The sequence below is a fragment of the Pogona vitticeps genome, chromosome 2 (assembly GCF_051106095.1).
Source record: "Pogona vitticeps strain Pit_001003342236 chromosome 2, PviZW2.1, whole genome shotgun sequence".
Classification (NCBI taxonomy): domain Eukaryota; kingdom Metazoa; phylum Chordata; class Lepidosauria; order Squamata; family Agamidae; genus Pogona; species Pogona vitticeps.
The window spans coordinates 262,889,034-262,907,406 of NC_135784.1; the positions used below are offsets into that span (position 1 = coordinate 262,889,034).

Consider the following 18,373-nt stretch of genomic DNA (forward strand, 5'->3'; position numbering starts at 1 on the left):
GTATTGACATCAACAAGACTCGCGATCAAAGAAAAGTGAAGGAATTTGCCCAAGCACTCGAGGAAACCCTTCCAGGTCCAGCTAATGTAAATGCACCTGAACGATGGGAACACTTCAAGAACACTGTCTACAACACCGCCTTGTCCACCTTCGGCAAGAAGACCAGAAAGATGGCTGACTGGTTCGAAGCCCATTCGGAGGAGTTAATGCCAGCCATTGAGGATAAGAGAAGAGCTCTAGCAGCATACAAAGCCTGTCCTAGCGAGTACAACCTGCAAGCTCTTCGAGCCGCTCGTAGCCAAGTCCAACAGGCTGCCAGGAGATGCTCCAATGACTACTGGCTTCAGCTTTGCTCTCAGATACAGATAGCAGCGGACACAGGTAACATCAAAGGAATGTATGATGGTATCAAGCAGGCCTTAGGTCCATTACAGAAGAAATCTGCTCCCTTGAAGTCTGCTACAGGTGTGATCATCCAGGACCGAGCACAGCAGATGGAACGCTGGGTGCAGCACTACTCCGAGCTATATTCCAGAAAGAATGTAGTAACCGAAGAAGCATTAAATAACATTGAGTGCCTGCCTGTCTTGGAAGAGCTGGACAGCGAACCAACCCTAGCAGAAATAAATGCGGCCTTGGATTCCCTCACCTCTGGCAAGGCACCTGGAAGGGACAACATCCCTGTTGAAGTGCTGAAATGCGGTAAGGAGATCATCATCACCGAACTGTATGAAATCTTTTGTCTCTGCTGGAGGGAAGGTGGAGTACCACAGGACATGAAGGATGCAAACATTGTCACGTTGTACAAGAACAAAGGTGACAGGGGTGACTGCAATAACTACCGTGGTATCTCTCTTCTTAGCGTTGTAGGGAAGCTGCTTGCCCGTGTTGTGCTGAAGAGGCTCCAGGTGCTTGCAGACAGAGTCTATCCGGAATCACAGTGTGGATTTCGAGCAAATAGATCCACCACTGACATGGTATTCTCCCTCCGACAGTTGCAGGAGAAATGCAGGGAACAACAACAGCCACTCTTAGTGGCCTTCATAGACCTTACAAAAGCATTTGACTTGGTTAGCAGGGATGGCCTTTTCAAAATACTTCCCAAGATTGGATGTCCACCTCGTCTCCTTAACATCATCAGGTCCTTCCACGATGGAATGAAAGGCACTGTAGTTTTTGACGGCTCAACATCAGATCCCTTTGACATCCGAAGCGGAGTGAAACAGGGCTGTGTCCTCGCACCAACACTTTTTGGGATCTTTTTTGCTGTCATGCTGAAGCATGCCTTTGGAACTGCAACAGAAGGTGTCTATCTCCGGACTAGATCAGATGGAAAGCTCTTTAATCTCTCTAGATTGAGAGCAAAGACCAAAGTCCAGCTGAAATGCATGAGGGACTTCCTCTTTGCAGATGATGCAGCCATTGTTGCCCACTCTGCTGAAGACCTCCAACAACTCATGAACCGTTTCAGCAAGGCCTGCCAAGACTTTGGACTAACAATCAGCCTGAAGAAAACACAAGTCATGGGCCAGGGGGTGGACTCACCTCCCTCTATTACCATCTCCACACAAGAATTGGAGGTTGTTCATGACTTTGTGTACCTTGGCTCAACCATCTCTGACACCCTCTCTCTAGATGTCGAGCTGGATAAACGCATTGGGAAAGCAGCCACCATGTTCTCTAGACTCACAAAGAGAGTATGGCTCAATAAGAAACTGACAACACATACCAAGATCCAGGTCTATAGAGCCTGTGTCCTGAGCACACTCCTGTACTGCAGCGAGTCCTGGACCCTTTGTGCCCGGCAGGAGAGGAAGCTGAACACCTTCCATATGCGTTGCCTACGACGGATTTTTGGTATCACCTGGCAGGACAGAGTTCCAAATAGAGTAGTCCTAGAACGAGCTGGGATTTTCAGCATGCATACATTACTGAAACAGCGACGTCTACGCTGGCTTGGGCACGTTGTGAGAATGGCTGATGGTCGGATTCCAAAGGATCTCCTATATGGAGAATTAGTGCAGGGAAATCGCCCCAGAGGGAGACCACAGCTGCGATACAAGGATATCTGCAAGCGGGATCTGAAGGCCTTAGGAATAGACCTCAACAGATGGGAAACTCTGACATCTGATCGTTCAGCCTGGAGGCAGGCAGTGCATCACGGCCTCTCCCAATTTGAAGAGACCCTTGTCCAGCAGGCTGAGGCAAAGAGGAAGTCACAAAGGAAGCAAAACCAGGGAGCTGGACAGGGGACAGATTGGATTTGTCTCCATTGTGGAAGGGATTGTCACTCTCGAATTGGCCTCCTCAGCCACACTAGACGCTGTTCCAAGTCCTCCATACAGAGCACGATACCATAGTCTTTCGAGACTGAAGGATGCCTACGGAGTGGTAGAAGGCAGAATAGCAGCTTCCCATTAGTTTCTATGGACGGAAAAGAACAGATACGGATCAAATGGTTTTCAATGCATTCCTATGGGAAATGCAGATTTGACCTGAGACCTTTTTGACTTGAGAACCGCCTTCCAATACGGATTAAGTTCTCAAGTCAAGACCCCACTGTATATAGCACCAAACTCCTGTTTACTACTTTAGCTCAGTTTTCTAGCTAAAGATTGAACTCAATACAGCACCCAAGTGTGGGACCTTATAGAGACCATGCTCTTTTATTCAGAGTTACCAGTGCTCCAACTTCAATGAGTCTTCCCTCTAAAGAGCCAGATTCCGTACAGTTGGATTTAGAGTAGATAACTTTTTCCATAGGATTCCAACATACAACCTTCTAAGAAACTACTATGTTTTAAGTAAGCTTCCAGCACGCTAGAAAACAGTATGGGAGATCATGACAACCCATCTCTTCATAGCTCCATCTTGAGGTTGTTGTGAAATCATGAGATAGGAAAACTATAATTATGTTCTTTTCCATACATTCTCACCTGCTTAGGTGTCACTCCAGGCATGCGAATGTCCAGTGCAAAATCTGATAACCCTAGAGGAACAAGCTGCCTGTTGCTGCCAAGACATTCGTTAGCGTGAGACCTTGCTGCATCCTTATACCTAAAACAAACAAAGAAACAAACAAACAAAAAACAGAACAGGACGATTACAGACATACCTTGCATTTTAAATGTATTTTTTAAAAATTCTAAGATTCCTATAGGTGCTTTAGTAACTCCCATTAGGCCTTTCAAATTTTAGAAACATATGAAAATCCCATTAACTGGGAGATCCATTAATATGAAAGTTACCTGGTTTTTGTAACACTTTATTTTGCATTTTTGTAAATTATAAAACAGTATGAAATATTAGGCCTAGCAAAACACTAGAATTATTCAAAATATCAAGTCAAATAATGTTTCATAAGTTCACTGCCAATAAGAAAGAGTACAGCTTTCATTTCAGATGGATGCTGTATCGTTGAGAGATGATATTTAACTTACACACAACCAATCAACCAAGCTGACATTACAAATATGTTGATTCACACTCCGTTGAATCATATGGTGAGTCACACTTTTGGAAGCAAAGCTGAAAATTGAAACCTGCAGGGTGAGTCACAGTTTACAATAAAGCCCAGACAGGTTCACTTCATTGAGATCTGTGAGTGTATCATTCAGCTGCCACTCAGGTTCTCCAGAAAATATCAACATACAGAAAAATCGCAGGTCACAATCCTGCTGGTGTTTGCCTAGGGTTTGAATAACGTGCTGCAGCTAATAGTGGCTAATTGACAAGGTACTGGGCCATATCTTAGTCATGTGCCTGGTCACAAGCCCAGCTGCACTACTGAGATGCACTCTTACACTGAATCAGTTAGCCACAATTAGCTGCAGCAAGCTACACAAATCTTATGAAAACACCAACTGGATTCAGAATATAGTATAGAAACATTCAACAGTGCATGTACAATGATGCTGGGAAACTACTGTTATTTCACTTCTTGAAATGTGACTGCAAACAATTATTTAATAAAATTTTGTACCATGTGCCTGGATACAAAAATGGTCATGGTAATTTTCTTTTCTTAGATTTTGTAACAAAGGTGAATCTGAAGACCATCACATGGAAAATGACAGAGGACTGCTAACATCAAAGCAACAAGATAAGAGAAGTCTTTGATGCAATGTGAATACTAAATATACCTATGGATAAATATTTGATGTGGCAATTATGATGAGTACGCTGTACATGAGGTCATGTTGTCTTGTGTGCAAATACAACTGACTTCCTCTTAAGAAGGCATTCAGAAATGCAAGCAGACATCCTCTAAGCAATTGATAAGTTATTTGATGTTTCTTGAAAAGATACTTCAGATCAGGAAGAAGCAGGAACTTATGGGAGGGGCATTTGATACATGAAAGTTTCATAGATTTTACAGGAAAAGAAACTGTAGAAAGAAATGTTATCCACCATTATTGGTATGACAATACACATTTCAGCATACGGTATCAGCATTAAACTACACCAATTACAACTATATTTTTTTAAAAAAAACAACAACAACATTTGAACTATATAACAATGGCTTTCTTTTTTGCTTTGCCAACAAAACAAAACAAAATGGAATTCACTCTTGAACATGTAGCACAATTCTGGAAAACAGTTGCAACATAAAGCAGCATGCACTGACAAACACTGTAGATCCTGCCTATGGAACCCACCTTTTAAAGACAGAAAGTGGGCTTCTGAAAGCCAAACAGCTGTTTTGAAAAATAAGGAACAATATTAGTAGGTTGTTAACGAGGCCAGCCATGTCCACCCTGCTGTTCTTGACCTGATTATGGAAGCAGGAAAAGGGCAGTGCAACTTTATGTCAGCTGTGATCCTGACAATTAGGCACCAGCAGCACTATCAATTCACTACTTCATTATGTTGTTCTCTGCAGGCATTCTTCAGCTCTTTGACAGACCATCTGTCTTAGAAGGTGATGTGCTTTAAATCAGAAAGGTGGGACTATACTTTGCAGTCTTCATTAGAAGCAGCAGAAAGAAGGAAGAGGAGGAGGATGTCGAAGGAAAAATAATTCTTTTCTTTGCAGATAGGTTGTAATAGACTTGTGTCCAGTTTAAAGACCAGAAGCCAAAGTCACCCCCTGGTGTTTTTCAACAGTCTACTATCAAATCTCCAGGCCACTTTATCAATCCATGCCACAGTGAAAGAGGCTCCAAGTGGCATCACAGAAACACGTCGCTCATCATTCTGAACCTGTAAAAATAGAAACAGATAATGGGTGACTAATACACTACAGTATTGCTTAGCAAATCCTTGGTAAAGCTTTTTCACATATAAGGAGTTTCACCAGTCTTATTTCAACCCAGACAAGGTATTTGTTGACCCGCTCTACTCTTACAAACACATAATGGTGCTTAATGAGTAAGTGTAGTACATATTTTTGTAACATTCCTATCAAAAGCAGTTTATCTTCATTTTCAAATCACAGGGCTTACAAATCCTAAGTACATTTAGGTAACTGCTGGATAGCTCAGTGGCTTAGTATCAGAAGCAGGGAGTCTGATTCCACACTGTGCCTTTTTGACAGGGGCTGAACTCGATGATCCATAGGGTCCCTTCCAGTTCTGCAGCTCTAAGATTATTGCCTAGTATTCTGCTTCCCTGCTTCAGAAAAGACTGGATTCAGTGCTGAATTTCACATGCAATCTTATATTCTAACTAACAACTAAGAAACAAGCATTTCTTTTTATGCAATATAGAGAAAGTTGCTAACTTCTTAAGATCCTGTGTCTGAAATGAATGAGGGAGGACATTTAAAGTTAAAACAAAAATATATGGTTCATACAACTTCCTGACTGAGCAGCTAAAAAGCAAAGAGCATATACTGTAATTCTGAGTCTGTGACAGACTTTGAAAATGTATGAGCAAGTCTGACCTGCACTGCTTAGAAGTTTATAGCAAATCCTAATCCAGATTTTTAAAATCCCCCCCCACCTTTTTACACACATTTCATTTTTGTTTAGGATTCAATTTATTAATGCCTTTAGTCTACACATTATTTGTTCAAATCAGTTCTGGTGTAGGAATTAATTGGCACACAGAACTCCAGACTGCAAAATGTTTCCTGTAATATTGGGGGGGGGGGGGAATCAACATACTTAGGGTTATTTAAGATATTCAGTCTTCAACAGTCTATTGATTAAAATCTGTCTTCTAAGCAAATGTAGTGAGCATAGCAACACAGCCATGGAAGAATGTGAGTGATTAAAGTAATACTTTAAATTTGATATAATATGTATATGGGCATATGAAAACAAAGTGAATGTGCAGAAAAGTGATTCACAAAAAAATAAGCTCTCAGAAAGGAAAAAACTTCATTAAGGGAGATCTGTTTATTATTTACGAATTGCCTGAGGAATGTTCGGTAATAGGCTGAAGAAGTAAGTGGCAAAAACTGTTCAGACAGGAGTTTTCAATAGACCTGAAAGCCAACGAACTACAAAATAAAATGGAACAAGTGAGGATAAGAGACACAAACAACAAGATTACATGGTTGCTTAGGTTCATTATATATCTATGCTCTGGGTTAGAATAGATACTCTAGAGGGAGACAACAAATACAAGGCAGAAACAAGGTTAAGCAGAAAGACCAGAAAACTGTTTTGACTGATTAGAAGCCAATATCTTACTCATATATTTTGGAGTCAAGCACATCTAATTTACACTTCTGTTTACTTGAAACGGTTCCTACCTATGTGTCTCATGTCAGGTTGCAGTGTTTACATGATTCCAGATACCTCAACAACGTTGCCTCAGCTAAGTCAAGGAGAAAGATGAGCTCAGATCTGAAAGTTTGTGACTTAATAGATTCAGAGCAGCTCTGGCTGGTCATGCAATCCTTTGTTGCATTCTAAGAACATGACAGAAGAGACACCTGTGCTTTCAGTGTAAAATTCTGACATGCGAGTTTTGTTTTTAACTTTTTGAATGCCTGCAGCTCACTAACAGGATTTATAAAACTACTGTTCTACTGCTGGATAGCTTGGTGGTTTAGGTATCTTGCCGCAGAACCAGAGGCTAGGAGTTTGATTCCCCACTATGCATCCTTCACAAGTGCTGAACTCAATGACTGACAGGGTCCCTTCTAGCTCTGCAGTTCTAAAATTATGTTGATGATGATACTTGTAAAATGAAACCCGAGCTGTTCTGAAACACTATCAGCTAATTGTTCATCAGGTTCTTTTTCCAAGCATATGAGAATCTACGCCCTCTCCTCATTTCCACTTTCTTCATCTAGAAAGCAACATGTTTGTGGAGCAGAGATTCCTATTCATGTGAAGGTTCTCCATGTGAGCAAGAATCTATAGAGTGTACATATAAGCTTTTCTCTGCACACATAACTCTGCATGTGAAGAATGTGATGGTAGAGAGAAGAATGATTATGAAGGGGAGCTATGTGTTCCTTTCTCATGTATTGGAGAGAACAGATAAGTAACTACATAATAAAACCTCAGTATTGTACAGTAACTCATGTAAACACAGATCATAGGTTAGTTAATTAGGAACACTGCATATTACACAGACTAGCTCTTGAGTTCACTCTGACAAGTTTTCAGGGTGTACTAGATCTCCTTGAAAGGATTCTGGAGAAGATCTTGGTCTTCCCGGTTGTCTTTAGAAGTACTCTACATGGGATTTGTGAAAACATCCTATAAAGTAGTTGTACTGAATTGCTCTGATCTGGGGGTTTTGTGGTCGGGTGGAAGGAGAAGGCTTTAAAGTCAGGAAATGCTCTTTTGGACTAGGATGGTTGCAACATCATCCATTCTCTTTGTTTTAAAAAAAATTATTAATTTTTCATTCTATCTACATTCAATTCGTGCTTATTAAACATCCTGTTACATGGGTTGCTTATAATTCTTTATTTTTGTGTCTTGGTGTCTTCTTAGTTGTCCCTTCAAAATCTTTACATTTTTTAAGCATTTGAACCAATCATATGTGTATTTTAGTGTACAACATTGGTAACTATCATAATATTGCTCTCATAGTATACAATGTTCTCAAAAATCCTCTCATAAGATACCTCATAAAAGTAATTTTGGTTTCAAATCTATATAATTTTGAGGCAATTTAACTGACCAACTTTGTATTTTATATCAATAATAACTAAATAGATTCCTATGATAAATGATTATATTAAGCATTTTATATAGATTTTCTTTATATAATTGTTCAGCCTTTTGTATCTCCACATTTTCTATCCTGTCTATACCGATATCATATCTGATATATGTTAATTAAATACTGTTTGTTTTGCCTCTTCTTATATCTAGCTTCAATTTACCTTAAGAGCCACCATGTTATGCCTTAATCCCAATTAGTAATCCCTTATTTCAGTTTGATTCCCTTTTCTAATATATAAGGTATGTCTCCTTACAATTCCAGAAGTTAGATATATACATACCGTATTTTTCCATATATAAGATGCCCCCATGTATAAGACGCCCCCCACTTTTCTAACCCAAAATTAGGAAATCTAAGTGGGGCTTAGCAAATGTAGGGTAAAAAGAATCAAAGTACTGCAGGATGGCTTTGATCCCTGTTTTCTCCCTTTGTGCTAAGCCCCTCGTGGCTTAGCAAAAGGAGGGGAAAGGGATCAAAACAATTCCACAACTGCACAATTATTTTGATCCCTTTCCCCCTTATACAGCCATGGGATTGCTTTGATCCTTCCCCCTTCCTTTTGCTAAGCTCCATGGGGCTTAGTAAGCAGAGAGGAAAGCAGGGATCAAAGCAATCCTGCAGCACTTTGATCCCTTTCCTTTTGCTAAGGCTTAGCAAGTGGAGGGGAAAGCAGGGATCAAAGCCCTGCAGAATCACTTTGATCCCTACTTTCCCCTCCACTTGTTTTTTCTCCTCAGTTTACTTCTGTGTATAAGACGACCCTCAATTTTTAGTCTAAAGATTTTAGACAAAAGTGTTGTCTTATACATGAAAAAATAGGGTATTTTCCACGTTGAAGGCCACCTTAATGATTTTTCCTCTTTATATCTTTTTAAGTAACTCCTTTTATTTGTCTTTTCCCAATTCCTATTCCTATCTGTCTAAAAAGTCTGCCATCCCTTGTACGATCTGTGATCATTTTTTGCACTTGATCTATCTCCAATAGATCTCCAAAGCTATTTAGTTAAATCTGCTGGTTCTCTCCCCTTATTTTCCCTTAGCACACTTAAAACTCTCCTCGGCTCCATGGTTAAAATTAGTTCTCCTAAATGTTCTCCTCTAGTTCCCTCCAGCCCCTCCTTTGATTGGCATACATTGTCCACTGCCCTCTCATTTCTTGTTCATTCTTCCTTTTATTTTGTTGACTATAGTCTTTCTTTAGCTGCTCCTTGAATAATTTCACCTCTTCACTGTGGGATCTCACTATTTCTAAGATTGCTTGAAGGGTGGATTTTGTTTTGTCCCAAATTTTTTCTTGTTGTAGCATTATGTCCAGATATCCAACTATTGTATTCCAAGTAGAAATTGTCCACTTGCTTAGTAGTAATCAGTCCAGTGCCATCAATACTTGCTTCCATAGGTCCATTTTAGTATATTGATCATCTTTAGGGTTAAACTTACATCCAGTCTTGGACATGAAGAATTTCCCCCACTTGGAGGCTGAAGGTCACTTGCTCACTAGTTCTGGGTTTTTTGCCAATGCTGTAGATAACTGTAAATAATTGCAGCAAAAACATAAGCAGTATAACTCCAAGGTTGTTAACTAATAAAAGAAAGATTCCTTAAGTTTCTAACACCAAAATAATACCAAACTTCCTTCCTTGAAGTATAATTAAATGTCTAATTAGTGTCCAATTCATTTTCTTTGTGTCTCTTTGCTCCTCTTCCTCTCTCCAGATTCACCGCTGCTTTGTAAGTGTTGAGGATACGAGACACTATTTCTGTTATAGGGAATTGTCTCATCCAGGAATAGTCATAAAGCCGTATACTTATCAAATATTACTCACCCAATGATAACAGATAATGTTAATTAAGCTGGTTTATCGCTTCTCAATTGCCAGCTACTGATGACTTTCAAGCAAGCTTTCCAGCTGCTTGTTTCCACCCGCTGGTTGATTGAGGAGTATCCCAGATCAAAAGGGGATAAGCACCATCATACCCATGATCAACAGGCTTCTCTCCCATTTCACCACCCCTTCGGGGTGGTTTTAACCTCCTGGGGGGGTCCCAAACAGGTCAGAATTCAGCCCAGGGGACGGAACTCCATCCTCCTGTTGCTGTCTTGTTGCAGCATCAAGACAGAAATCCACCATCCATTCTTCGCCACCACCAAAAAAACTGCCAACACTGCTGCTAGAGTTTCTTTGTCAGCTGGAATCTATATAGACCAGTCATTGCTACATCATCAGAAATGAAGGTCATGTAGGAGTAGCCACACATAGTCTACCCTAATATTTCCACCAATACATATCAATGATGTATTGCATATAATCCCAGAACTACAGAACTGGAAGGGATTCTATGGACCACTGTGTCAAAGAGGTACAGTGGGAAATCAAACTCCCAATCTCGGCAGGCAGGCATCCTTCAGTTTCAAGAGACTATGGTAACGTTCTCAGAATAGAGGTCTTGGAACAGCATCTAGTGTGGCTGAGAAGGCCAATTCAAGAGTGACAATCCTTTCCACACTGAAGACAAATACAATCTGTAACTGGTAACTGCTACTTCCTGTGTTATTTTGATGCTGTATGCAAAGCTGGAGTATCCTCTCCAGAGCATGAGGCCTGAGTAAAATAATATGGAGGATGGACTGTTACCCAAGCAGCAGATCCCCCCTCTCCACATCACAGAAATAGTCCATTGGAAAGGCAGAAGCCAATACAACTGTTTCCAGCGACATTGCAAGAGTTGCCAGAGCATCACATACTGCCTCCAGGACTCCGGCTCCGAATTTTGCCTTGAGGTTTACTACTAAAGCATTTTCCATTGATGGATATAGCCACAAGGCAGTGGAGGTTTTAAATCAGAGTTTTCCCTCTCCTAGATGGGCTGCCTTCCAAGGCTAACGAGCCCCATCTACCAATCTCAGCAGCCAGATACCTAAGCCACGGAGCTATCCAGCAGTCCTTCTATAGTTCAGAATCAGGTCCACAAATGATTCACTTAAACATCTCAGGTTAAAATTTATTTTTATTTCTTAGCATCTGAATTTTTTCTTGTTTCATCCACTGTTAAGAACTCCTGTACTGATAAAGGTATTCAGTGAAATCCTGACTTATCCTGTTTGACTTCACTGAAAAACTGTGTACCTGAGCTAACAACAGTAAACAGCAAAATCCCAGTGGTTTTTAATCACTCCCCTACTGAAAATGGAATTATGTATGCCCAATTTACTCAAAGCTGTGCATTTTATGTCAATACCATTTGTTTTTCTAAAATGTGAAAACTTTCTCTCCAAAATATGGAAAACACCACAGATATCCACATCTTACAAATGAACATTTTAACACCAAATTGTTATGTTTGTGCAAGAAGCATATAAGAGGCTGCTCCTAAATGACTTTCAATTGCCACCCAATTTCCTGCTATATGCATTTTTCAGAAATAATGTTGTACATAATTTTAAACACTCTTTGCTATGTCATTACTGCAAACCTGGGCAAAGTGCAGCCTGAGGGCCACATATGGCCCACGAGCCGCTCCTATCCGGCCTGCCAGTCATCGCTCCAGTCCGATGTTCAAGCACTTGTTGAAGCCCAAAAAAGACTGGATTTCTCTCACTGAACAAGTTGAACATTAAAATCATTTATAGCTTTTTGTCTAAAGTTGATCAGTTGCTTATCTTTAACATACCCCAAAAAACTTAGTATTTGTGAATATTAACAAATTTAAAATAAAAACAATCATAACATCACTGTTTCATTTTATTTTAAGTAAAGTTGGTTTGGCCCCTGAACACAGTTCAGATTTTTCATGTGCCCCCCCTATAGAAATTAATTGCTCACCCCAGCTTTCCTGCCTAGTCAACCATTTCAAAACACATAAACTGAAAATTCAATTCATGCTACACTCATGGAGATGAAGCAAATATTTGCTTTCAAAACAAGTTTTCTACCTTATTGGTACTCCAAAATCTGTTGCATTCATTCCGCTAGAGAATTCCAGAGTGCACAAAAAGCATTTAAATTGTTATGGATAATAGACTGCAAAGGTTGTCAAAGTATCCTGCTATGTCTTATGCTAAAACTACTCCATTCCCCCAGCAGGAAAGACTCAGAAAAAGCTTCATTTAACAAAGAGCACAATAACGATTAACAAGGCACTAAGATTCCCATGAGATACTATAATTTCAGGTGTCCATAAAGAAGAAAAAGCCATTATTGAAATTACATAAATTAACTGTTGAAAGCAAAATTCCAAGGCCAATGTTTCACTTTTCTACATATTTTGAGAAGATTGCTGAAGTGCTTCTAATCACTTTTTTTTCAGCTTAAAAAGCTGTACATGCAAAGTTAATTTTAAAAGTATCACTTCTGCCATCAATGTGGAAAATTGCAAACAGTGCTACCATTTCTCCTTCGGTGGCTCAAGCACACAAACCTGTCAGGATATTGTGGTCCATAAAGGAGAATGTACTCTTTGTACATGAACCAGAGTGCATGAATCAGAGTGTTCTATTAGGCATCCATTTAAGAGGTGTGCAGCCACAAGGTTAGCACATGTAGATGATGCAATACTTAAATTGTGTATTGGGTATGATATAGTGTCTGGGAGAGGACACCATGTGATGAGCCAGTGATTGGTTGTTCACACTATATAAGTGCTGCACACTGGAGTGGAATATGGAGCTTTGTATGAAGAGTTGCTGCACGAAGTCTGTCTATTTATTTCACAGATAAGTGTATTGTTTAGTCTGCTGTACATAATTCTGCTGTACATGTTTTGTAAATACACTACTGGAAAGGAATATCTGTGAGTCTCTTTACTGTTGACCTGGAAGACTGCCTCGTCTTGGACCCATCTCCACACCCCAACATTCTTGACAAAACCTAATTCCAAGAATACTTACAGAACACTTATTACTGATTAGCCATCCGTTAGAGAAATTTCAGTATCCATTATTCTTACTATAAAACTATTTTCCATTTCTTTCATCTCAATTTCCTGCTGACACTACAGTGACAACAAGCTAACAATGTATAAAACAAATCATATACTGCCTCGTACACATGGTTCTATTCTCTTGTCTAGTTAGTGTCTCACTGACAGAAGAACAGCATATCCCATTTTATCATGTAACAAGGATTTTTATGTACATTGACTAGCTGCAAACCTCTATACACATTGCACTGAGGACTGTGTTCCACTGAACCACACTGTGTGTTTATTTATTTAATCAGCCTATTTCTATCCCACATTTTTCCTATGAATGGGACTCAAAGCAGCTTATAAGAAAATAAAATAGTACAAAGACAACTCAAATATTCAATGCATAAAGGCATTAAAAATTCATTCATTATGGCCAGAACCCAGTTGTTTACACAACACCTCCACATAACTCCAATGGTGTAAATTTCAGTGACCAACTGTCACTGTGAAGGCGTCAGTAGTTGTTTTTCTTGTCAGACAGTAGTTGAGTGACTGGTCACATTACAAGAAAAATACATGCCAACTAGTGGCAATTTACTGCAGAAGTTTACACTGTTGGAGTTACAGGACATTAAATATGTAATAAGATTTCTGACCAAACACTTGCAGGGCTGCTAGGTCGGAGGATACCACCTGAATCCCAGGGAACTGCCCTGCCTCTCCGTATCTCACAGGAAGAACACCACTTTAAGAAGACTGAGGGCTCACTCAGATGGCAAATTGGCCACTGTCTGGTATGTTGCAGGGGTGGATAGGTTCGTTCTTTTTTTCCTGAGACCACATGATGTAATTGCTAAAGTGGACCAATTTACCCCAGTCAGCTCCCAAGGCACCCAAACCTGTACCTTTTTTGACAGGGGGCTCTATTTTTTTTTGGCACAAGTTGGTGCACTCTAGTTTGGTCTGCTCCCAGCACATGTGATTGCTGAGAATGGACTAAAATCAAGCCCTGCAGTTATTAAAGCTGCCAAGGCTCCATCCCGTGTCAATTTCTGGTATCATGAAGTAGCTTAATAAATGAGCCACTTCAACATATCAACAAATTGAACACCTCCAGTTCCTTTGCAGATGGGCAGGGGAAGTGCCCCCCAGCAAGCTTGAACCTCTCTCATAGACCACTACTGAACTAAAACATTAGATTATATATATATATATATATTTTAAATGTATTTTCCTTTGTGTGAAGTGCCATTCAAAACCACGGCTGTGGGCAATTTCTCAATCAGCACTACATATTATTTTAAAAAAGAATAATCTATAATCAGCAAAGGTCTAATTTAGGCAAAAACAAGAATTTCACTTCTGTTTCCCCTCCACAGAGGAGCAGGGGAAACATTCAATTGACAGCAGAAGGAGCAGGAGCACTGCTTGAGGTTAATATGACATCTGGATGAATGTGCCAAATGGCATATGGCTCCTCCCCCCACAACCTCACCAGCCTATTTAGACCACACCAGCTCGCACCTAAAGGCCCAGTGAAGACATGCCTCTAGTCTGATTTTTGGGTGTGCGATACTTTTAAACTACCTTCATTCTAAGCTAACTTCAGAACTTATTAGCTCACTGCAACAATGTGTGTGTTGGGCATGGGGTTTTCCTCCAAATACCAGTACAACTGCATAGATCCATTATCTTTTTCCTCAGTTCCGATCCTTTGTTCACAGTTGTCTGGAATGCCAACATTGACTCCACTGTGTTATCTGGAGCAATGCAGGGAATAGAGCACCAGTATTTGTTTTTATTTTGCTTTGTTTTTGAAGGTTTTTTAATTTAATTTAATTTTTTTAATCATCTAACATAATCAACAAGACAAAAAGATATAAAAACTAACAACCAGGAAAAAAAGTACTAACCTAAACCCTCCTTCCTACCCCTATGGATCAGAAGATCTGATCATCATCTGGACCTCAAATGTCATCAAGAGGATTCCGGTGGGCACTGACTTTGCTATATACTCAATTTCCCCCTAAGCTCCTGTCTTTTTCTGGGCCGAAATATATATCAGCTTCCAACTTTGGTTTACAAAATCTCTTGGTTGTTCTTGTAGTGCCTCTGAAAGCAGAGTACCAGTATTTGTAACTCATGAACCTTCCTCTTTCACAAACCAAGATGGCACCATTGCTAAACTGAGGGGAGGGGAACCTCCCACCCCTCTTTCCCTGTCCCATCTATGTGACATTGTAATGGTCCACCTCTGTGATATCACCTGGTCTTAGGTTTGGCCCTGAAATCAAAGGAATAAGATGCTGCCACACTGCCAAACCAAATGGATTATTAGGAGTGACTGTAGAATGTGTTTAAATCTCACATATTAAGATATTATCATAGCAAGAAAATTTAAGTCCATATATATGAAGACTCTTACTCAGTTGTTTTTAAAACTGCCTCTCTTGATAACAGGAACACAGTCTTAGGACTTTGCCTGCCAGTTTTTGAGACCCCAGTTAAAACTCCAGCACCCACCACAACACTCTCAGTTTTGACAGTCTTTCAATTTATTTTTATAGAAGCTTAGTGCACCTATGTTACCTGTTTCATCATTTCTCTATCTATCCATTCAAAGTGCTGATTATGACCTATATACAACATGGGTCTAGGACAACATCTCCCAATATGTGACTCTCCAGATTTTAAGATTTTCAGGACAGGCTGTTTTCTTGAACCACTCTTATCACAGGAACATCTGGAGACGGTAAAAGAGAGGGCACTGTTCTGAGCCTGAGGTACTCTCTTCCACAGAAAGCTAGGTTGGCTCCTCCTTGCCATCTTTCCATTGGCAAGTAAAAGGCCTTCTCTTCAGTCAAGTGTTTGGCAACTGAACAGGCTACAGAGAAAGGAACTTTTAAAGGTTTTGAGTCCCTGCACTTTACTTGTAAAATTTAGATTAAAAAAAGATTTATTATTTGCTTTAAGTTAGTGGGTTTTCATTCCTGTTGCATGACTCACTGCATTTTGATACTTAAAAATTTGCTTTTATAAACTATTTGAGTTCCTACACTGGGCAAATATGGGATCTAAAAGTGAGGTTTATCTTTAACAGGACTCATTGGTTCCACCTCCTGACACCAGCCTGCTGCTTACTTCTGAAAAGCTGATTACATGTTGATCAGCCTAGGCTATGGAAGTGTCTGGAAAATAGGATTAACCAGTCTAGCAGTGGTCATAACAAGAGGTTGGAAAAAGTGGTACTAGTAAGCCAGACGATAAAGGGGAAACACATGGTTACGGGTGGAGGAGGAAGGTCATAGAAGCTGAAAAACAAGCCAGTTACTGCCATCACTATGAACAATCTACAAGCAACACATTTGGCCAATGCATATACAAATAAGAGTTAGGAAGCAAGCACTATTGATTGAATACAAGATACACATGTTTTCCATAATAGGAACAGGAGAAATGACAAAACTTCCCATTACAACATTGCCTGCTGATCATGTCCCTCCTCTTCAAGGAGCATTTTAGAATTAAAATCAAGGAACACATGGAAATAAAACTTCAGGTGATACAAAAAGAACATCTTCTAATGTCTTCACAAATAAAGTCATGGACTGAAACACATCTGCTATGAACACGCTTGGCAAAATATATACCTTCATGTTACCATGGTGGCAGGATGCTCATTCATGCTCATTCCCCTTTAAACAGTCATTGAATTAAAACAACATTAAAACAAGAACAACTCTCATTGACCACAGAGGAAAAGTAGAATCATGGATGGAGAAAATTCTTGAATGATAAGCCTTTAGCAAGTCATTCTGTGCTTTGCTTTCTTCATAGTGTGATGTACTGTGTCCAATTCTGGGTACGATTTGACAAATAAGTCAACTCACTGGAAAGTGTTCAAAAGCAAATGACAAAAATGATGAAGAATCTGAAAACCAAGCCCTGTGAGGAATGAATCAGAGAACTGGGTATGTTTAGTCTGGAAAAGAGACAATTGAGAGGTGATATAACAGCCATCTACAAATATTTGGAGCACTTATGGGGGAGTAGCAGTAGCAAACCAGCCCTTAAACATCTCATATACTTTTAAAACCCATTAGGCTTTACTTTGTTTTATTTCATTTTTACACCACCTTTCTACAAGTGAAGCAGCCCAGAGCAGTTCATAAATTATTAAAAACAATTTGACTGAAAACATGATAGATTACTGCCTTAAACCAATGAGTTAAAAACAACAACAAACAACAAACAACAATGATGACGACGACGACGACGACGACGACGACGACGACGACGACGACAACAACAACAACAACAACAACAACAACAATAATAATAATAATAATAATAATAATAATAATAATAATAATAATAATAATAATAATAATAATAATAATAATAATAATAATAATAATAATACAGTGGTGCCTCGCTTAACGAGCCACCATTTAACGATGAATCCGCATAGCGACCCATTTTTTGCGGCCGCTAATGCGATCACATTGCGATGTTTAGATAGGCTAAACATCGCATTGCGATCATTTCTGCACCTGGTGGCCATTTTGGGAACAGCTGATCGGCAGTTCCAAAATGGCCACTGGGTGCAGAAAATGGCCGCCCGCACCATTTTCGCGCCCTGCCCTTGCTTACCGGGCAGTGAAAATGGTGGCCGGATCCAGGATTCTTCGCTTACCGATGAGTTTTTCCCTAATAGGAACGCATTAAACGGCCGGATAGCGAAGAATCCCGATAGCGACGTTAATCCTAGAGGCCTATAAAGGCAGTGGCATTGAGAGAAGGACTTCCTCTGATGATCTTAGGAGCCAAGAAAACTCTTGCAGGGGGATGCAGTTGCTCAGATAGTCTGGATCCAAGGCATAGTGGGCTTTATTGGTCATCACTAGAACTTTGACTTGAGCCCGTAAATAGACAAGCAGCCATTGAAGTTATTGTAACAGGGGAGTTACTTGCTTCCTGTAACTGGCCCCAATTGGCAGTCTGGCTACAACATTTTGAACCAGCTGAAGTTTCTGAATTCTCTTTAAAGAGAGCCTCACGTAGAGACCATTACAGTACTTCAAACAGGATGTAACTAAGATGTGTCACAGTAGCCAATTAGGGCATCTAATGGAATGGGCACAGCTGGCATGCCAGCTTTAACTAGGCAAATCATTCCTGGTCACTCCTGAGAATTGAGCATCCAGGTTCACTATATCCAAGTACACTCAAGCCATGAGCCTGAGTTGTCAGGAGTACTGTAACCCCATCCAGCATCCCTATTCCCTGATCTGCTTTTTAAGTGACAGGTGCACTTCTGTCTTGTCTG

The 18,373-nt window shown here is 40.0% G+C and overlaps 1 protein-coding gene across 12 annotated transcripts in view; it reads right to left on the minus strand.

Annotated features, from left to right (window-relative positions):
* The window catches only part of PAM (peptidylglycine alpha-amidating monooxygenase), a 183,908-nt gene that overhangs the window by 108,451 nt on the left and 57,084 nt on the right, over positions 1 to 18,373 (minus strand). For all 12 annotated transcript variants that reach the window (XM_072992490.2, XM_020794415.3, XM_020794414.3 and 9 more), the window contains 2 exons: positions 4,662 to 5,205; positions 2,937 to 3,057 (listed from right to left, as the gene is read on the minus strand). In XM_072992490.2, coding sequence (XP_072848591.2) covers positions 2,937 to 3,057; positions 4,662 to 4,753 — 213 coding nt within the window. In that variant the 5' untranslated portion in view covers positions 4,754 to 5,205. The remainder of the gene's footprint in view (positions 1 to 2,936; positions 3,058 to 4,661; positions 5,206 to 18,373) is intronic.